Here is a 22693-nt window from a genome sequence, read left to right on the forward strand (position 1 = left end):
AGCTACCTTTACCTTTAATTCTCCTTCAGACAGTTTCTATTCCTGCTGGCCCCATTTCCATGTCTGCCTGCTATGTCTCACTACAATCCTGCCTTCCTAAGTCTTCTCTTGCGGTTGTGCTTCCACACTGCTGTCTGTAGCCCACCTTCCTGCAATGTTTCCTCCTTGTAGCCAAACTATTCTGAACTGGCACACTACTCTTGTACTTTCCTCACATACAGTTTCTTGCTTGTATTCTCTCTCTCAAACACATACTCCCCTCCCCTCCCAGCTGATTGTCATGCTTTGAAATTCCTGGTTCTGAGGTTCAACATACACCCTTCTATATTTCTTCCCCTTTCACTCCCTGTCCCACTCCACCCTACAGTCTTCTTTCCCTCTTCTTCCTCCTTCTCAGGCTGCCTCTTTGACTTGTTCCTCAGCTCCTTTCTCTCTACCTTTCTCTCTCTTCTTTTGCTCACTTCCTTTGCTCCTGGAGGCACCTTTACTCTTTGCTCTCGGCCTAGGCCTGTCCCCTGCAAATCTTCTTAAGAGATCCACCCCTGTGCTCCACAGATCCCCAGACTTGCATGGAATAAGGAGGCATCTGCTTCTCCAACTGCTCTCCCCCAGCCTACCATGCAAACTTAATCAAGTCATCTTATTATTGCATGCAGTGAGATTGAAGGAGGAGGATAGAGAGGGAATCTGAGCTTATTAGGTCAGACATACGACCCGGCTTGGATCCGTTTTTCACTAATGATACAAACAAGGTAAAACAACCCCCAGCAGCTGGAAACCCAAGAGGCCGAGACACACAGATAGAGCAGCAGGAGGATTCCCTGGTTTCTCTGGTACTCACCTGTCAGAAGGAAGGCAGGAAGGAAATAAGACAGCAAAGATGCCTTTGGGATTAAATGAACTTGTTTCATGTCTTTCACCTCTTCTTCACCACCTTACAGATACCCCACCACCATTAAATTGATTTTCCTTCCTCTGGGCCCCCTTTAGTCTCTCCTCAGCCACAGTTCTGAGGACTTTCCTTCCTCCCTACGCCCTCTGTATCCATTCCTGTGGCTTTTTGTTTCAGCCCTTTAAGACCTCTTCCCCAACATACCCCTCAGCCAGATCCTGATCAGTTTGATAAATTGGGCCCCACCTGTGGTACTTGGTGCTTCCCCAGTCCTGAGGATGACAGACACGAGGGACCCTGGCAAAGCTGCCACCAGTGCTGCTGCGCAGACATCTCATGATTTATTCAATACCAAATTGGCTCAGCTCCAGCAACGACAGTAACTGGACCCCACCTAGTGCAGACAATGCCAAGACGCACGGGCTGAGACTCAACACTCTTGCAGCTCAGGAAACATCAGAAAGAATTATCTGGGAAATAAGCCCTGTTCTCTCTCCCACAAGGGGATAGGAAATATCTTTCTTTCCTAGAGCAGATTAAATAACATATTTTCTTGTAGAGAATATCAACTTTCCTATTGGGTTATTACTGGAGGCAGGAATGTGTCTCCTGTTTCTTTAACAGTGGCACAGTGAGCAGAAAGATCAATAACTTTTTCATCACTGTCTCCAAACTAGGAAAGCGTCATCTACAGAATTGATGCCTATCAGGGATTTTCCTCTACTATTATAATGCTGCCAAAGGCATGATGAAGTCACATACTACCACATACTAGGGTGCTGGAAACAAAATGACATATCTAATCAGCCAGAAAATGTACATCCCAACCACACTGTATCCTTTCCCTGACAGTCCCCTAAATACCATTCAAAGACAGTATTATAGCATGATATCCCATGCACATGTGTCAGAGGAGGGTTAATGGATACTTTACTTCTTTGAGTGAGATAAGGAAGGATTATGAGGAGAGTGGTGTATTCCAGCTGTGGAAATGAAGGGGCACAGCAATTAAAGGTCAATTAAAAAGGAGAAACAACATTAAAAAGAAAAGAGAACAAGTTACAAAAAATGGGATTTTTTAAAAGGAAGAGGCAGCAGACATGCATGAATTCACCTCCCATTTGGCACAATTTAGCATATCTGGGATTGTGCCTCTCTCACATACCACAGGCTGGAAAGTAGTCACGTCTCACTGTTCTGTTGATGGATTCTAAATGCAGAGCTCACAAGCAGCAATGGATGGAAACTGGCATATACTGTATCTTTATTGACCACCACTCATTAACTTCAGTTTGAGACCCACAGAAAAGAACAGGTTCCTATGACCAGATTGTTTGTCAGCAGAGTTTGACTTAGTTGATCACACCATCTTGACTAACAGCCTTGTCACTGTGGGGATTCAAGGGACAGTCTTACAGTAGCTGTGCTCATTTCTCCAGGGTCAGGGACAGAAGGTAGCCATTGGTGAGAGGATTTCTGTTCCTCACTTGTTGGTGTATGTAGTCCCACAAGGGGCGATTCTATCACCAATATTGTTTAACATCTTTATGCAACCCCTCTCCAGGTTAATCTGAGAGTTTGGTCTGGCCTGTCATCTGTATGCTGATGACACCCAGCTATATCTGATGATGAGAGGTCATTTGGAGGCTGCCCCAGATGTTTTGGCCAGCTGTTTGGAGGCCATAGTTCGATGGATACAAGAGAGATCACTGAAACTGAATCCATCAAAGATGGAGGACCAGTGTGGGTCAGGTGGGGAGTGCCAGCTGCCAACCGTGGATGGAATTCAGCTTAAAACGGCATCTTTCATTAGCAGTCTCGGTGTGCTCCTGGACTGAACTATGGAGGTCCAGGTAGTGCACACAGATCATATGATATCTTTTCATCTGCACCAGGTGAAGTAGCTTGTGCCCTGCCTTGTTCAGTCTGATCTTGCCACAGTAATCACGCAACAGTCACCTTCAGATTAGACCTCTGCAACATGCTCTACACAGGGCTACCCTTGCGCCAGCTCCAGAAACTCGTTGATCCAAAATGCAGTAGTGAAACTCCTGACAGGCCATGATGGGCACCCATCCATCCAGTGCTCTGCCAGCTGCATTGGCTCCAGGTGCTTGTACTTACATATAAAGGTTCAAGGTGCTTGTACTTATGTATAAAGCGCTTAACAGTCTGGGGCCCGCGAGTCTTAGGGACGGTCCCTCCTGGAACATTCCCCAAAGAGCACTTAGATCTGCAAATAACAATTTACTGCTGGTCCCTGGCCCCAGAGACATTTGGCTGCCAGCAGAATATCTCTGGGGTCACGGACCATCAGCAAGTGGTTAATCACAGATCTAGGTGCTCTTTGGGGAATATTCCAGGAGCGACGGTCCCTAAGATACATGGGGCCCAGACTGCTAAGGGTTTTGTGCCTAAACTTTTTCAGCCCTGCCTGGCCCCAGTGGAACACTCTGCCTAATGAAATCAGGGTCCTGCAGGATCTTACATAATTCCACAGGGCCTGCAACGAAGAGCTGTTCCACCAGGTGTATGCCTAAGGCAGCCAAAATTACCATCTGGCCTCCTTCTCCCTCTTTTCCTCCCCCTTCTGTTTCCCTTCTCCCTCCTTTGTTTTCTTCCCCTCCCCCCTCTTTCAATTTTTTCCCTTCTTATTTCTTGATTACCTGTCCTGTGTCATGACACACCCTTAAAGAATAGTTGTATTTCTCCTGGATTTATTAGATTGTTAGAATGTTTTTAAAACTTTTAAATGGTTTGCTGTGTATATGTATTTTAGTAGTATGATGTTAGCCACCCCAAGCCTGGAAGGTGGGGGTGGGGGTGGCCTATCAAATCAAACTAATTAAATTCAATTGGTATCAGAGGCACAAGCACCTTACTAATCTATTTCCCTTCTAAATGAACTGATGCTTTAGGGATCCAATTCAAACTGCTGAAGAGACATGGAGAAAATTATTATACACTTTCTTCCTCTGTGGGCTGTGGCTGTCCCCAGTGGCAGAGCATCTGTTTGGTGCAAGTTCCAGGCTCAATCCAAAGTATCTCCAGTAAAAAGGATCAAATAGTAGGTGATGTGAAAAACCTCTGACTGAGACCTGGGAGTGCTACAGTCCATCAGGGCTAAACTAGTCTAGTCATGACTTTTTAAACAAGTTGGGTTGGAGTTCTTCAGACCCGACACTCATGCCCCTGAATCAAAGGGCAGCTGCTGAAAACTAATTTCCTAGGCATCACAGGATCAGGACTGTGGCACAGGGAAGAGAAAAGGCTTTACCCCCACCCCAGAGGCGTAGCTATGTGGGGGCGCCATGCACCAGGTGGATGCCGTGGGGGGTGGAAAATCACCGTCCCCGCCCCTTACCCCACCTCTCCAGACCTGGTCCCACACCCCCAACTTGCCCCGTTTTCAGCTGGCAAAAAAGGTAAGTGGGGCAGTGCTGCAGGAGGTGGTGTCGTGGGGGGCAGGGCTGCGAGGGGCGGTGCACAGGAGCCATTTTGCCCCAGGCACCATTTTATCCCCCTACGCCACTGCCCCACCCCCGCCATTTTGCAAACTCAAAACAGTCTCAGAGGGGCAGTATTTGGCCTGGCTGTACATGTCTGTTTTGGCTACCAAATTAGATAATACTTGGTAGACAATGGTCTGACTTTATAAAATAACTTTATGTGTTGAACCATTTCCCAGTCCTATAGTTTGGGACCCCTGTGAAACCCAAGACTGTACATACTTAGTCAATTCACATTATTAATTTCACAAATTGCAGTTAAGTACAAGAGCCGCATGAAATTGACAAGCTTTGTTTGTTGTTGTTTTAAAGATCATAATCTCCAGGGAGCTGGGACATGCTGCTTTAGTTATTATGAAGCATCTAGTATGCTGCTAGATCCTGTAGCCCCAACCCAGCAAATTTTGGTTGCATTGAGTCTCATTCAAATCAACAGTATGTTGTGATTAATGTATGTTGTGATTAATTTTTCACATTGAAATCAAATGTGACCAATTCCAACTGGATTGGAACCTAAAGTTTATTTGTATATGAATTGAATTAATTGTAGAAACATTATGCAACATACAATTTGGAAATTTAAAAAATGTGTGCACATGGTGGTAAAATGAGCACACACAACCTTCTCCCCCCCCCCCCGATTTTAAAAAGACATAACAATTAATAATTTGCCAAAGAATCTCCCCAGTTCAAACTTTAAAGCACAATCATTGTGAACTTCCTGAATTAAACGTTTGGATTCCAAAGTAATGCTGTTTGTCATCAGTCAAATTGAACATAGTTCATTATTAGATCAATCATCCTACTTTCCCCCAATGGAGACACCATCTGCAAACCAAAAACAAGCTTGGGCAAACAAATGAAACAGATGGGAAAGGAAGTAACAATGCCCAAGAGAGAGATAGAAGCCAATGCAAGTTCATGAATAGGTTACCTCTCACGAGGCATCATATCTCCAAGGTCTTGGCTGAGGCTGTGCTATGTCATAACAACAGCTTGTCCATCCATGTCCCCAGCTAATAATGCTAGAGTAAAGCAGTGGTTGGTCACCTCCTCTTCACCTACTATTGCTGCAGTTATTCCTATCAACAGCATTACTTTGCACCGGTGGTGTGCTTGGAATTTTACAGAAGGGAGCCAGTCCCCACCCAACTTTGCACTGTAGAATGGAGTGGGAAAGACAAAGGCATAATATAAGGTAACGAGATTAAGGGTGGCTAGTAGAAGAGGATTAGTCATAGAATGTAGCAGTTCAGGAAAGGGTTTGCAAGAACTGGCTTTAGGCCAGTCAGACGTCTCAGAGAAGATGTCTGAGAGGGGATATGATTGAAGTCTATAAAATTATGCACGGCATCATGTGGGGGTGAAAATTTTTCCCCCCAGACTCCCTTCCCAGGGACAGGGGCGGATTGGGGTGTAGGCGGGTCGAGGGCAGGGGGTACAGCAGGCAGTTTCCTCTCCCTCCATCCCTGATTTACAGGCCACCTATTCCCACCAGAACCTGCCCATCAATTGAAATCTTCTGCACAGGCTGGGGAGGGGGCAACTAGACAGGGGAACAAATCACTACCTCTCCCTCTTACAAAGGCATAGCAAGCTTCCTCTTTCTCCCTGTCCTTTCTTTAAGGGCAGGCCAGTGTAACATCCATTATGGTAATCTAATCTAGGTTCAGGTGGGTAGCCCTATTGGTTTGCAATAGAACCTTAAAGATCAACAAGATTTCCAGGGTATAAGCTTTCAAGAGTCGAAGCTCTCTAATCTAAAATTCACCAAAGCATGAATGACAGAAGTCAGGTCTTTGTGCTGTCCTTGTGTTGTTTCTAAGCAGTTAGAACTCAAACAAAATAGACTCAAACAAAAAAGAGACAAAAATACAAAAGTCTATAACAGCAAATCTTGTTTATACTTCTACAAACAAAATGTAATACTGGAACAGAAATGTTTTTAATCAAATATGACAGATTGCCAAGATGGAAAAACTGGCCTGTATTATATAATCTTGGGAAGGGAATATATGTAGCTGCATCCACACATAGCAATTATTACCTGTTGTGAATTTATTGCTGAAGTGAATGCAAAGGAATTCATAGCAGCAATGGAACATTCACATAGAGGTTTTCGATGTGCTTTTCTTGGTCAGTATTTCATGGCTGCCATTTCCTTACACCACTGGAAGACGCTTGACTTTGCCAACTTAAGTGGTAGTTGCCACATCCCTATAACATTACTAATGTTTCTAAAATTCTGGTAAAATGATAACCGGCTAGGACTGCAAAGTTTCTGGAAAGGTTCTAGCAATGTGTTTGCAAGGTGATCTTGGGCCATTCACACACTCTCAGCATAACCTACGTCACAGGGTTGTTGTGAGGGTAAAATGGAAAAGAGGGAATGTACGCTGCTTTGGGTCTTCATTGTGGAGAATGGTGAGTGCCAGATAAAGTAAATTAACAAATAATGCTTCCTCATCTCTGCCAATTATGTTGCTCTTAAAGGAAACCTCTCTAGAAGAAAACATGCCTAGACCAAGCATTTCACAAAATCTAACAACACTTGGCAAATACAGACTACCAGTTTACCCAGCGGAAAAATGTGTGGAAATTTACTTTTTAAAATGTGTGTTAAAATGTGGCAATACAGACAAAGATGGCTGGCAAGGTTGCTCCACTCTAGTTATTGATTCATCCCATTAAGTGAAAGACATTTCAGTTGTTCCCATTGTTCTACCCATTGAATTCTGTCACTATTTCTGGGGTCTTTCTCTGCAGCCTGCAGATATAGATAGGTGCAAAGGAGATATAAACAAGTGCCTATTGAGGATAATTTAAATCACTGATGGACAGCCTCTACCACAATTCTTCCCACAGTTGGACTTTGCTTTATTTTTAAAGTTTTGTCATGGATAATAAATAAAAGACAGGGAATGTCACATAAAAGTTTATTTTTCACATTAAATTCAAAAGCATGTGTTTTCACACAATCTGCCTAAGCCTCTCATTAAAGGACCCATAACTTCAAAAATATTAGTGCACTTTTTTGGCTTAAAAATCTTTTAAAACTTCCATAAATTGTAAAAAAAAAAAAGCTCAAAAATTGCTGGATATCATGCTATTGACCCACTATAGTAGTCTTTCAGTACTGGGTTGTCTTGTCCACACAGGTATAATTACTATAACTTAATAAGTGCACAATAGCCAACCATATATGAATACAGTCCAAATCTGTTACCTAAACCTTGCAAAGGACACAGATGTCAACTGGAATTGTTAACTGCAGCAGCAATGGAGTGTCCACATGTAGTAATTCTCCAGCTTTCCCTCCTTACTCACTAGAGCCTATCATGCTCCCAGTAATTTAAAAAAGTCAGCAGTATATTCCTATATTGCTATGCTATAGAAATATATCTACTAATGATCTTTTTTTAAAAGCTCACCACTGATGGTGAAGAGGACAGGTGGGCACAAAGGGATAGATAGGGAGGGAAATTGGTGCTGGATGTGAATAGGGATATTTGGATACCTGCACTTCTTGTACAGATTGAGGGCAAACCTACTTTGGCTTTGGTCTCTCTGGAAAAGTTGGACCAAAGCTTCTGGGAACATCACAGCAAAGATGTGATACCACAGAAACAAATGAAATAGAACAGCTGGAAGACAACACTATGTGTATGCTCTAAAAAATCCTGCTTCAGTTTGACAGCTGAGTTGGAGCAGATCCTCTGTGTGAAAACAGCACAGATCACCATTTTGCATCATTGGAAAGCTTGGTAAAGACCCCAGCCTCCATTTCATGAGAATTTGTGGCTGAGGTGGGTGGAGGGAATCTCTCATTCATAGTAATACAGATTGAGAAGAAATAACAGGGAGGAAACCCCTGCAATATGGTGAACTGTTGTCTTGGGCAAGATCAGACATACAGGAGAATGACAAGAAGAGCCATGAGGTAGTAAAATGGTCTGCAGGATTGTGAGTGAGTGGTTCCAGCTTTAATTGTTCCTTTGCACAAAAAGACCATGAAAGTAGAAAACTAACACAGTAAAGGAAAAAATTCTAGCCCCCTCTGGGCAACGAGGATGATTGAGGGATTGGAGCACCTTCCTTATGAGGAGAGGCTGCAGCATTTGGGACTCTTTAGTTTGAAGACATCTGAGGGGGGATATGATTGAAGTCTATAAAATTATGCATGGGGTAGAAAATGTTGACAGAGAGAAATTTTTCTCTCTTTCTCGCAATACTAGAGCCAAGGGACATACATTGAAAATGCTGGGGGGAAGAATTAGGACTAATAAAAGGAAACATTTTTTCACGCAACGTGTGATTGGTGTTTGGAATATGCTGCCACAGGAGGTGGTGATGCCACTAACCTGGATAGCTTTAAAAAGGGCTTGGACAGATTTATGGAGGAGAAGTCGATTTATGGCTACCAATCTTGATACTCCTGATCTGAGATTGCAAATGCCTTAGCACACCAGGTGCTCAGGAGCAGCAGCAGCAGAAGGCCATTGCTTTCAAATCCTGCAAGTGAGCTCCCAAAGGCATTGGGTGGACCACTGCGAGTAGCAGAGTGCTGGACTAGATGGACTCAGGTCTGATCCAGCAGGCTTGTTCTTATGTTCTTATGTTCTCTGCTTACTTACTGTTTTAGTTTTTTATTCGCATGGTCTGAGTTTTCTGGCTTGGACTAGATGGCTCAGGGATCTCCAGCCTTTAAAATCAAACAGATAAACAATATCAAAAGAGCATAAGATCATCAAAGAACCAGTATAAGAAAGTAAATTTGCCTAGTTGAAATTGTGACTTCTCTCAGCATTTAATCAGTCTGGTCCACTGGGTAGTATACTACACTACACAGGGGGCTCACACTTGAAAGACACAAATCCTGCCCCTCCCCCTTTTTTAACCTCCCCCCTGCAAATTTGGTTACAAATGTCTATGTAATAATTTTATTTCTTACACATTTGAAGAAGCCTGGTATGGAATAAATGTGGTTAGTCTTAAAGGTGCCTGCTGATTCCTGTGCTACTATACAGCTTAACATTATTGATAAATGACATGCTGTTCCATAACCCATGAAGTCTTGAATCAATTGCTCTTGAAAGTTTTGTTAGCAAATGGCTCACAGTGGTTCTTACAATCAGTATTAAATATATATTCCCTGTGTGATTGTTTTAGGGCATTGGCATAAACTTGTCCATGGAATTTGCTTCTATCATTTACCTTTCTGAAAAATATCTCTATGAAAGCCTGTAATAGCATAAAAAGTTTTGCCTGCCATTCCCTTCATCTACTGCTTAGTTTAGTATCCCATTTACCTCTCCAATACACCTTATTTTATTTTAAAAGACATTTGGCGCCAGAGCCATAAGCTGAGATAAACATTCCAGCTCTTAGAAATGCGACCCTCCACAAATTTTGATGTTCATTTTATCATCTTAGAGTGCTGCTGCCCCCTTCTCAACCCTCTCCCTATGTTCAGAGGCAAAGCTACCAGGGGACGGGGGAGCACGTTGCACCGGGCACCCCCTTGTGGGGGGGGGGTGTGTGTGTGTGCAAAAATTGCAAGTTCATTTGTTTTTAATTTGTTAGCGTTTTTTCCAGTTTTTGGCCTGCAGGGGGTGCAATTTTTAGGTTAACAGCACCAAAATTTCAGAGATTTTTCAGGAGACTCTCCTGATGACACCACCCAAGTTAGGTGAGGTTTGGTTCAGAGAGTCCAAAGTTATGGACTCCCAAAAGGGGTGTCCCATCCCCCATTGTTTCCAATGGGAGCTAATAGGAGATGGGGGCTACACCTTTGTGTAACTTTGGACCCCCTGAACCCCCATAACTTTGGACCCCCTGAACCAAACTTCACCAAACCTGGGTGGTATTATCAGAAGAGTCTCCTAAAGATACCCTGAAATTTTGGTGCTGCTGGCTTAACAAATGCATGCCTCACAGCAAGCACCCTCCAAATTTCCCCAGATTCTCCTTTTAAATCCACCCCCTTCGGCATGGATTTAAAGGGGGAAAGTGAGGTCCCCAGTTTAAACATTAAAAGTTATACTGTTTCAGGGTAGGGGAGAATCCACCCCAAAACAGCATCACTTTCAATGGTGTTTAAACTAGGGAGCCCAGATTCTCCTTTTAAATCCACCTTAAAGAATTCCAGCATCACAGCGGCTGCCCATTGGTGGGAGGGGTGCAAAACTCAGATTTTGCACTGGGCTCCATTTTCCCTAGCTACGCCTATGCGTATGTTTGAACCAGCCGACTTTCACCATGCACTCTCTTAAAAGTAATAGATCTACATCAGTTTCTGCATGGCACAGTTATACAAGGTTACAACCAGTATCTTACAATCTGGGTCTATTTTATCCCGGTTCCTCCCTTCGCTTGGCTGCCCGTTTATGTGAAGGAATCAAGTGAAGACTGGGAGGAAATACTCCACTTTGTTTTGTACAACCCTGAGTCTTTTGTATTTACACTGCAAACATCCATAAACATCCCCAATGTCCCTCATTCTGATTGGCTGTTGTTTTTGGCCGGCAGCTTGAATGCACATGGCAAGCGGCAGGGGAAAAAAATGGGGCACAGCATCACATCACATTCCCACTCACGTTCTCACATTTTTGTGTAAAACGAGAGACTCCCCCCCTCCCATATGCCCACAAACATTTGGCCCAAAGTGCACATCTCCCTAGTTATACACTCTGAACAACCAGTACCTGTACAGAAAAGAAAGCGGGGACATTTTGGCACTCCACTCCTGACTAACTCCAGCGAAATGGCACCTGTTGGATGCCATGAGCAGAACACCTGCTTGGGGGAACGTTTTTGGGAAGGAAGGGCTGCAACGGTCGGCGACTCAGCAGAGTTGAAAACTGACATGACAGAGATTAAGAGATCAGGCGGCTCGGGGGAGAATAAATTAGAATAAACTGATTTTGCACCTCCCGTGATATTTGAGCCGTGCAGGAACGACCGTACGACATGAAGAAAGCTCAGTCAGCTTAGATTCAAAGGCAGCGTTCCTTTTCTCATTCCTTCACAGTCCCCAAGATGACGCTCTAATACTGTAACCAACAGAACCCTGGACCCGGAGCTGAACTTCGGTCAGCAATAATCCAGCTGGAAAAGCTTCTTTTCGTACTCCTGTGTCTTTAAGGAGGCGCTGATCCAGCGTGAGTCAGCATTTTCCCTGCAGAGATTGCGCTGCCTTGTTTCGAGGAGAGGAGAATCTCTTCGGGGTTTGTCTCGAGCGTCGAGCATTCGGCAGTGAGTGCAAATCCCCTCCCGCCCCCGGCCATCTGGACGAAATCTGTTTCAGGGTGGGGGATGATTTATGAGATAAACATGATTAGCCCAAGATTAGCTCTCGGGCGACGGGGCTCGTGATGGTGGGTGGGGGCTGACCTAGTGTTGCTTCCTAGTCCCCCCCAGCGTGGTTTTATTCTAGCGTCCTCGGCTGCTAAGGGAGAGCGGGTCTTGCTAATTCTGCTGTCTTTTTCTCCCTTTCCCTTTTTCTAGTGCCTGGCAAATACACAATCACCTACTTCCCTGTACGTGGTGAGTGATGGGCAACCAGAGGCGGCGCACGTAGGGAATTATCTTTTAATGGCTGCAGCGGAAAGAAAATAGGGCAGAGTCTTACTAAGACCTGAGAAAGACTACTTGGTTGGGAAGGCTGGGAACATGGAGCAGCTAATTTGTAGTCTTAAGTATATGTATGCACACTGGATCATAAACCTTATTGAGTTTGGTGGGATTGTGTGGCAGGAATATTTTGGAGGCAACAACCTGTTTTATCGATAGTGGTGGGGTGTGTGTGTGTGTGTGTGTGTGTGTGTGTGTGTGTGTGTGTGTGAGTGGAATGAGACAAGCATACCCTGCCTTTTACATCTGTAAGCTCTCAGTGTACTTATTTGGCAACCTTGTACTGGGGAACATAACATCTCCTTGAAGAATCTTTCCAGGACGGAAATGGGCCTACTCAGGGGCAGAGTTTCACCCATGTTAACCAAGGCCCATTTGCCTCATACTTGGTAGAAACTCAAATGCCGCCAATAGGTCAGTGGATTTTCAGAGTAGCCTGGTTCAGTTACAGTTTAAATTGAGAATGATTCTGGAGCTTGGGGGATGGGATTACATTTTTATTAGACTGGACACTACCTCCTAGCCACCCACCCATTCTGGCTACTTGCTCAAGTTCTGTATTGCTGCCATGCTGAAGACTACTCAGCCCAGAACTGGAACAACCAAGAAATTAGTTCTCATAAAGACATCATATAAACAGGCAGGGTTACTGTGAGTAGTTTCCTCATGATGAAGATAGTGATGATTTGTAATATATCTGGTGTTTTATGCAGTTACATGATCCTCCCTTAAGGTACTAATATCTTAAATCCTGACAACAAGAGAAACAGCAAAGGGTATCATGGGATGAATAAACTAACCACATTTACTCAGGAATAAGTATCATGAACATTACTGGGACTTATGTCCAAGTAAGGTTCATAGTAGAAGTGATGCTAACAGGCATATGTGTTCAAATAGAATTCATTACATTTTTTGGAAAGTGTGAGAGGAAAACAAATTACAAAGAGGGAAGGTCGGGGGGGGGGGTGGTTGTCTGTGTTTTAAATCTTACATTATAAAATAACTTATGAAATTAGAAACTATGTGTATCTTCAGCTAGGTCCCAATCTGATGTTATAGTACTGAATAGTATAAAGTTCTACAGAGAGTTTGTAACTTTGCTCTTGAGCTCTTTAGTATATGTTGACCTGTTTATAAGTGCTTGTAGGCAATGTTGAATTGTTGCTCTCCAGTCTTTATTTCGTGTCCTTTAGCCCGATGTTCTGTACTTGTTATTTGTACCACGACCCTATCTGATTCATCTGAGTCCCTTTCACCTGAAGTATAATTCCACAGGTTCCCCCTGTGTGGCAGGCAGTGCTGTTTTCCTGCCAAATGTTGCATGTTCACAGAGGGAACCAGTGGAATTATGCTTCAGGTGAAAGGGACTCAGATGAATAATCTGTTGGGTCTGTTTCTTCTAGGACGCTGTGAGGCCACACGGATTCTGCTGGCTGACCAGGGTCAGGAGTGGACAGAGGATGTGGTGACTGGGGAAATATGGCAGAAAGGAGACCTCAAGAAATCATGTGTGAGTTATACTGTTTTTGGCATTGAATTTTATTTGGGTGAGGAGGGAAACGTGAGAAACAAGTTCTGCCTGGCTCTTTGACCTGGCTTGAGATGCATTAGAAGCTGTATCCTCACCCCACTCTGATTCTACCTCATTTGGGAACATTGGAAGAATGTTCCATAACTAACCCCCTTCTCGTCCTCATCAGGTTTTTGGGCAGTTGCCTAGATTTCAAGACGGAGACTTCATTCTGTACCAGTCAAATGCTATTCTACGTCACTTGGCTCGGAACCATGGTGAGTCTTGGTAATGTAGAATGGAGACAGAAGGGAATAACCTTTGGGAATTGGGTCTGTGTATATGTTGCTTTTTCCTGCAAGGGAGCTGCTGCGTGTAAATTTGTCTCCAGGGTGAGGTTGGCAGGAATATCAGTAAGGTAGGTGGTGGTAGAATTTATTTGAACTAGTTATAAAGGCATACATATAAAAAGGCAATGAAACATCAAAGGTATAAAATAACATAAAGTTATTCCCTACACTGATAGGGATCATGATGTTTACTGCTCTTGGAACACAGAATGTTTGCCATCTGATGGTTTTGTTCTTAGGTTGTTGTGGTTGTTGTGGCTTTTAAAATTTTATGTTGTATTTTAACTGAAGTTTTATTATACACTGCCCAGAGTCCTTTGGGGGTGGGCAGTTTAATAAATCCAAATTATTAAATAAATACATACATAAATAAAGTGACAAATCTGTAACAGATAAGAAGAAAATGTGAACATCTGTAACAGATAAGGGAAAAAAGTAAACATCTACCAAACAGGGAGTGTTAGCCCCAAGGGTGTTAGCCGCACAATCACACTAGACTCAGTTGCCAGTGCAAAATTGGAACACACTATACAGTTGTAGGTTCTTTATCTCCTGACAGAAAAACAACTCTGTTAGGTCCCCTCAAGGTGCGTGTTTGCACGTCTGCATGTGAGAGGGAGTCTCTGGCTGGACATAAACTTGCCAACCCTTTTATCCTGCTGCTCAGGACTCTATGGTCAAGATGCACGGGAAGCAACGCTGCTGGACATGGTGAATGATGGCGTGGAGGACCTGCGTGTGAAATATGCTCGCCTCATCTATCAGAACTATGTAAGTTGGCTGAATTTTTCTCATAGTCTGTGCTGAAGGCTGTGGAATTTGATAGTGGGGAAACAGCCTTGAAGTTTGTGTTTCTATAGTAGAGCCTGAAAAATAAAATATAAACTCCAGTTAACTAAGGGTGAAATTATTTGTTCACCATCATTTGGTTAGGTTTTTTCCTTTGGCTGAGAATATAGGTAGAACAGCCCTAAGGAGGTATCCCCCTCCCAGAGGGTAGAATTCTGAGCCTGTCTTCATTTGATTATTCTTCCTGCCCAGCTCTTCCTCATGGTAGTCAGAGTGGAGGGAGGGAGATACTTGGGAGCAGAGAGTGTGTTTTTCATTCTGATCATTCCCTTGGCAGGAGGATGGCAAAGCCCCTTATGTTGAGGCCCTGCCAGGGGAGCTGCGTCCTTTTGAGAATCTTCTGGCTCAGAATAATGGTGGAAAAGCCTTCATTGTAGGCAAACAGGTAAGATTCTTCTCTGTGGCTCTGGGCTCTCTGAAGCACTTATCCTATCTCTAGTTACAGACAACTATACTGAGTAAAGCTGATTAGACGCTGGCATTCATAAGGCTTTTGATATTTCCATTGTCCCCTTACTAATGCACTATCACCTTGTTCTTTTTGGATTCATAGTGATTCTCAGTCTTCAATGTGTGTTCCTTTTTTAGCAGAGTTTATATATAAAATTTCCCCCTGAATTGCCAGGCGATTGTGTGTAAATTGCAGAAATCATAGACAGTCCTTTTGTTTTCTTGAGCCCACTTTCCACTTCTCATGTCCAGTGTGCTCTCCTTTAGTACCCTGCACCTGCTTTTTACCAGCCAGGGCTCATCTGAGCTAGGGAACAAGGTATGGTTGGTCACAGTCATTACTTGGATGGGAGACCACCAAGGAAAACAGGAATTGCTATGCCGAGGAAGGCAATATCAAACCGCCTCTGCTCATCTCTTGCCCTGATCGCATCAAGGATGGAGAGGACATGAGTTTGCTTGCAACTCAGTAGCACCTTCTATTTAGAGCTGTGTATACTCAGGGCAATCATTTTTCCCTATCCAGGCAAGCCAGATTTTGATGGAAGTAAAATTAATTTTGTGCTGTAGATCATGCAAATTGAGTGTGCGTGTACAATTCTTGTTTTACAGCTTTGATTATTTTGCATATGTTTAATTATGGGGAGCAAAGCGGAAGCTTCTGTTAGACACAGAAATGCCAACCATCACCAATGGAAATCTTACTCAGTGGTTTTTCCTACTGAGATCTCACTGTTGACTTATGCGCTGTTAGTTTGTTTCCTCATACTCATGGGAAATGACTTGTCTTTTAAGTTTTCATAAAAATTGAGATTCTGTGGCTAGTAGCAACATCATGGATTTACAGACATGGCTTAGCCTTTGTCTTAGCAGATCTTCCCAGCCAAGCATCTGGTGCAGATTACCTCTTGCCCATCAGTCAAACAGGCCTCCCACCCCAAACTGACTGAACTGCTTCAGTAGAAGATGAACACTGCAATCCTGAACCGAGTTCAACACTTCTCAGTTCACTGAAGTCAGTGAGGTTTAACTCTGCTAAGGGTACCATAGGAAAACAGCCAACATGACCTTTAAGTTTATTGCTATAGTATATGGCTTTGGGGTTAAAACAATATGCGCTGCTTCCCTCATAAACAAAACTGGGTGGTGAGAAAGGATGATCATGGCAATCATGCCGATGTCTTGCACTTGTTGCCTCTTGCTTTCATCCTTTGGACACACTTTTTTTTTGCTACCCTCCTCCAGATCTCCTTTGCAGACTATAATTTGCTGGACATACTTCATGCGCACCTGGTCCTGGCACCTGACTGCCTGGCTTCTCTGCCCTTGCTGGCTGGCTATGTGCAGCGGCTCAACGCCCGGCCCCTTCTCAAGGCTTTCCTGGAATCTGATGCCCACAAGAAGCGCCCAATCAATGGGAATGGCAAGCAGTGAGAAGAATCCCTTTGGCAGGGTGCAGCAATTTCTCTTATTTTTTAGAACACAGTAGTTTTGTATCATTCTGTGTTGAATATAGCTCATTTGAAAAAAGACTTCTGTGTGTCTTTCCTGGGGAGGGAAAATTACAGAAGCTGGCAGATGGCTACTGTGAGCGAAAGAGAGGTGCATAGAGCCAGATGTCCTGATTCCTGTAGTGGAATCAGTAAGTTAGAAGACAAGCTGCTTGATCTATGGTTCATACTGTGTTCCAATAGGCACTCCAGCACTGAGGCTGCTGATAACTCCTCAGTTCTTCCATATCTGGAACTCTGCTGTGGCCTTTTCTTAATTGAGCACAATGATCCTGAAAGCACAGCTTCTGCTGAACAATTTTGTCTCTTAATTTGCCTGTGGTTGAGAGAGCTTAGACTATACTGGCCTATGCAGATTTATTCCAGTTTAAGGCTGTTTCCACATATACTTTGCTCTGTGTTGGCTTTGCTACTGCAATACTGTTTTCAAGAGCATCCATATGTCAACATCCTCATATTTGTTCCATGTCTTCTTTCCCCCTACCCCATTTATTGAAATTTTCCCCAAAACTGGTTTGGCAGTGTCTTTTTTGAAAGATTATATTCAAATGACATTTGGACTACCCTGTGGACAGGAAGATTAAACTGCCTTGTTGTACCAAGGCCCATCAAATCCAGCAGTCTGTTCACAGGTGTACTGTTTTGATAGAACACTTCCTCTGGCTTGCAGTGCTGCGGGTGATGCTCCTCTAGGCAATCTTTTACTTGCTCTCAGTTTAGGGAGCAAGATGGGGAACTCGTCTAACTCATAAGTGCTGACATATCTATTATTTATTTATTTTTATTTTGCAATATTGTCTGCCTCGCTTTTCTGCCCTGATAAGGGCAACCAGGGCGGCTGACGAATTATGAAATGCATGTTAAAATTAAAAACCAAAAATACATAATTAAAGCAATTAAAACCAGAGCTATAATACATACAAAAACATAAAAGTAACAAAACATTAGGTAGTAAGGAGGGAAGCAAGTTTAAACCTACTAGTGCATCGGTTCTCAACCTGTGGGTTGCGACCCCTTTGGGGATCGAATGACCCTTTCACAGGGGTCGCCTAAGACCATAGGAAAACACATATTTCCGATGGTCTTAGGAACCAAGACACAAATAATTTTATGGTTGGGGGTCACCACAACATGAGACACAAATAATTTTATGGTTGGGGGTCACCACAACATGAGGAACTGTATTAAAGGGTCGCGGCATTAGGAAGGTTGAGAACCACTGTACTAGTGGGAGACAGTAACAGAAGAGGAACTAATAAACTAGCTGTGATCCAGGGTCCCACTTAGCATCCTATCCATGGTTGGCTAGGGCTGACATTTATATGCATGTGAGACACTTTCTGTGGCCTGTGCTGACAAAGGGTAAGACCAATGTATAGTTTAAATGTGGGATCTCAGCCACTTGTTTTAGTTCTGTGCTGAAGTGTTAATGCTGTAGTGAGCTCCCAAATGATTTTGGCTGCTCATGGTTGTGCGTTGTGATGTTCTAATGGCCTCAAAGGACTCAGTTGAATTTTGTACAGGTACCCAAGAGAGTCCTCTTGTAACTACTGGAGTTAAATTGAGGTTGCTTTTTTCTTTTTCCTCAAACACAAATACTTTTGCCATTAGCTTATGTGTTTTGGGGGGGAGGGAAAGGGGTAGATGCTGGGGTGATCATGTTTAAAGAACTAGGCAAAATGGGTTCCCTCCTTTGCTACGTGCCATTGTGCTAGCCAAGGCCCCCTACAACAAACTCAATGTAATGGGATCATCGTTCTCAAACCAAGAATCAACAGGATCAGCGAGATCAACTGTGTAATCCTCCTCCTGGCAGAGCAGCTCAACAGCTGTTTCAAAATGAGGCAAACTGACAAAAGTTATGGTATTCTGGAACAGAAGAAAATAGTGGGTCTTTTGGGCTTCCAATTCTTTCTGTGTAACATTACCTTATCTCATTAAAGAGATCTACTGGCTTGTCATGCAGCAGACAATCATGCTGTCACCACTTCCTTGCTTAGGTGATAAGATGAAAAGGGACTGAAGAGAGGGACTAAAGTGAGGAGGACACAGCATCTTCCTTGAGAAGAAAGAATAAAGTAGTCAGGCCATGGTTCCCAGCTTTTTTGAGATGGGGATGGAGTGCGTGAGAAAAGTAGGCGCAACACTTAAGAAAATAAATACTAGAAGACAGAGAATAAAATTGGGGTCATGCTAAACAAGTATTTCAAACCAATATATTTTACAGGGTTTATTTTCATAGGCTGTACCAATGACTATCAACCTAAAAATATTTTTACCATGTAATCCTAAAAAGATTTGTTCAGAAACCAACTGAATTGTATTTAGTGGGGCTTATTCACAGGAAATTGTTTCTAGTTCTGTTGTGTAAAAGGACTAAACACATTTGTTAAGAGGTTAATGGCCATTTCGCATTGATAAGGGGAGGTTGGGGAAGGGGAAATTGAATCTCCATACTCAGAGGTGATTTTGCTGACAAAAGACACCTGGAAATTATTGTTGTTATGCCCTGTTTATAGACTCCCCTGGGGGCCACAGCTGGTGTTTGTGTGAAGGGCATTTGGCCTAGGCATCTAGTGTATTCAAATTTATGCAACCTATGCCTCAGGGTTTTTAAAAATGTTTTCATATTCTGTCATTTTTAAATGTTGTTATGGCCAGTGGCCTTAAATGCTAGAAGTGATCCAGGTGTCTCTGAACCTATGAGAGGCCCTGCCCGGGCCTTCTGATGGGTTGCCAGAACTGTAAGGGATATGCAAAGGGAAGTACTTGCCTCAAGCACACAAAGAGGAGGGGCACAGAAAAAGTATAAAATGACTAAAATAAAAATTGTGTTATTACTCTTGTTATTTATGTATTTAGCTTCTTGCAAAAACAGCTGCTAAGAAAAGGGGCACAATTTTATATTCTTGCCTCAGGCATAAAATTAGTTAGTTGTGGTTTTGTTGGTTGCTTCATGCTATGGCAAATCCATCTCTTCCATTGTGTTTTGTTTGCGTAGGAAGTTGTGGCCAATTTCAGGTTCCTAGTGAGTATACCTGTACAGTAGACGTTCATCATGATAACAACTGCAGTTTTTCATGTACATGTGAAATATTTCCAACAAACATCCTCTAAATCCTTAAAAATAGAATCCTGGACTATACTGGACTCTGATAAAATAAAATCCTGGACTCTGATAAAATAAGGAGAACTCTTGTGGCATCTGCACACATGACAAGCTTTGGTGTGCCAGCACTCGTTTCATCAGATGCATGTAATGTGTATTCAGTGAATTCACACACACAAAGAAATTATGTCTTAAACAGCAGGTTAAAATGCCGTGAAATACAAGATGCACCAGGTGAGATGGAATTATGTAAAATTCAAAAGTAATCAAAAGCAGAGGCATTCAGGATATTAATACAATCTTCATAACTTTTGCTAAACTAGATAATGCTGTAGTGAGGAAATCCATGTTCTCGTTATATTATAGGAGATTGCATCAAACTTATTGTACTTCATTGGATCTGTTTTGTAATCCCCAGAAAGCCCGGTATAATTCCTTTAAGTGGCAGTCCCTGTCCAAAGAATTGGAACAAATACAGTTATATAATAGAGTTTGGCAGTGAACAATGAATTGTGTGGCATGATCAGTATGAGTACTGGAAGCTAGCAGGTAAGAATAGAAGTCAAATCGGGGGGAGAATAAGGTCATTTTTTAAAAAGAATCAGGAACCTTTATTAGGCACCATGTCATGCTTATTTATGTTTATTTTATTTCATTTCTTGTCTGCCTGTCTGATAGAGACTCAAGGCAGATTACAAAATTATAAAAGATAATACAAAAATGCTACAGTATGTAAAATAAACAATTAGATAAACTGGAAGATATAAACTGAAGTACGATAAAACAATATAGAACATAATGTAGATTTCACAATTAGAGAAATGCTGAAGTACATTCAGTGTAATACATCTAGTGAACAATGCAGTATAAAGGGGCAATGGGAATAGTCTGAAAACTAAAATTTCATTGTCCAAACAGAAAGTACTATTCTTATGTATCCATACTGAAGTTGTACAATGGTGTTCATAAAACAGACCTCACTCAAGCTCAGAATGAATGGATGAATGTTGTGGAATGGCTGATGGAATTCTTGAAATCCTCCCCATGGGTCCTGGTGGTGAAAATGCCATTGATAAAAATATGGAGAACAGAGCAAATGTTAAAGGGCAAAAGATGAAAAAGCACTGCTGTAAGATGAATATAAATATGCTTGTATATTTGGGGGGCATTTGGCTGCCCATGGCTGTACCTGAAGGAACAAACTGTTGCCAAATCTGAAGTAACTATGGGTAAGGAGAAAGTGGAAAGATGATCTTTCTGATGACTGGTAGACCATATTGGTATACACAGTTTCAACATCCATTGCAACTACCACTATTATTTCTACCTCAGGGCCTTGAGTAGTTGGTTTTTTCTTGCTTACAGATATCCCAGACATAAAACAGCTTCTTGCACAAGCTACCTAACAAAGACACAATCCCAAGGACTATACTCAGCAACGAACACAAGCCCCAGTGTTATTAATAAACAAATAGCATCAGCTATGCCATTTTTAGTTCATCTGCTTGGTCATCCATCAGTGGTGTTACATGCCAACAAAGTCATTTTATGAACCATAAATCCTGCTGTTTACAGTTTTTTTTCTTTCAGACCTTTGTGAGTATACTAATGCACGATCTGTCTATATATGATAAAGAGGGTTCTAGTTTTCAAAGGTTTGTATTAGAATAAAAAACTTATTTGCTGTCCACAAGACTTTTATTTATTTTTGGTGCAACAGTAACATGACTACTTCTCTGCTGGAATAGATCTTTGGCCTAACCTGCATATCACTTTGCTTTTTATGGAAAGTCCACTAGGAAGAGCTGCTGAACAGAGATATAATTTCTTGCTCTTTTGTAAGTGAAAGACCTGCAAAATTGAATGAAGAATTCAGTTGTAGGAACAGACAGAACATACATAGCGAAAAGAACAGGTTGCTAATAAATGTAATTAACTGGGTATATTCTATATAATGCTAAAATGGGTGTAATGTATTGTTGAAGGCTTTCATGGCAGGATTCAGCTGGTTGTTGTGGGTTTTCCGGACTGTGTGGCCCTTGTCTGGTACAAGGATGTAGGTAAGAGGGGGAGGGGGTTTTCTCGGGTTCAACCCCCTCCCATTGCATGTCCAAAGCTCCGCCCCGTTTGTTTTTTTATATTTGTAGGGTTTTTTCGGTTTTTGGCCTGCAGGCTGCGCATTTTTAGGCTAGCAACACAAAATTTCAGGGATTTGTTGGGAGACTCTCCTGATGAGATTTGGTGAGGTTTGGTTTAGGGGGTCCAAAGTTATGGACTCCCCAAGTGGGTGCCCCCATCCCCCATTGTTTCCAATGGGAGCTAATAGAAGATGGGGGTTACACCTTTGAGGGTCCATAACTTTGGACCCCCTGAACCAAACTTCACCAAAACTGGGTGGTATCATCAGGAGAATCTCTTACTGATACCACCCAGGCTTTGTGAAGTTTTGTCAAGGGGGTCCAAAGCTATGGACTCCCAAAGGGGGTGCTCCATCCCCCATTGTTTCCAATGGGAGCTAATAGAAGATGGGGCTACACATCTGAGGGTGCATAACTTTGGACCCCCGAACCAAACTTCACCAAACCGGGGTGGTATCATCAGGAGAGTCTCCTAAAGATACCCTGAAAGTTTGGTGCTGCTAGCTTAACAATTGCACCCCTGACAGCAGGCACCCCCCCACAATTTCCCCATATTCTCCTTTTAAATCCACCCCCTTCAGCATGGATTGGGAGAATCTGAGGTCCCCAGTTTAAACATTGAAAGTGATGCTGTTTCAGGGTGGGGGAGAATCCACCCCAAAACAGCATCACTTTCAATGTTGTTTTAACTGCGGACCCCAAATTCTCTCTTTAAGGTGGATTTAAAAGGAGAATCTAGG

The 22693-nt window shown here is 42.8% G+C and overlaps 1 protein-coding gene across 1 annotated transcript; it reads left to right on the forward strand.

Annotated features, from left to right (window-relative positions):
• Window positions 1-11340: 11340 nt before the first annotated feature.
• On the forward strand, window positions 11341-16727 carry GSTP1 (glutathione S-transferase pi 1). The gene is made up of 7 exons (XM_048483572.1): window positions 11341-11655; window positions 11908-11946; window positions 13440-13546; window positions 13737-13824; window positions 14564-14667; window positions 15023-15130; window positions 16441-16727. Coding segments are annotated over exons 1-7 (636 nt in total). The 5' UTR covers window positions 11341-11654; the 3' UTR covers window positions 16630-16727.
• The last annotated feature ends 5966 nt before the right edge of the window (window positions 16728-22693 follow it).

Source organism: Sphaerodactylus townsendi, linkage group LG02 (genome assembly GCF_021028975.2).
Source record: "Sphaerodactylus townsendi isolate TG3544 linkage group LG02, MPM_Stown_v2.3, whole genome shotgun sequence".
NCBI classification, from domain to species: Eukaryota; Metazoa; Chordata; class Lepidosauria; order Squamata; family Sphaerodactylidae; genus Sphaerodactylus; species Sphaerodactylus townsendi.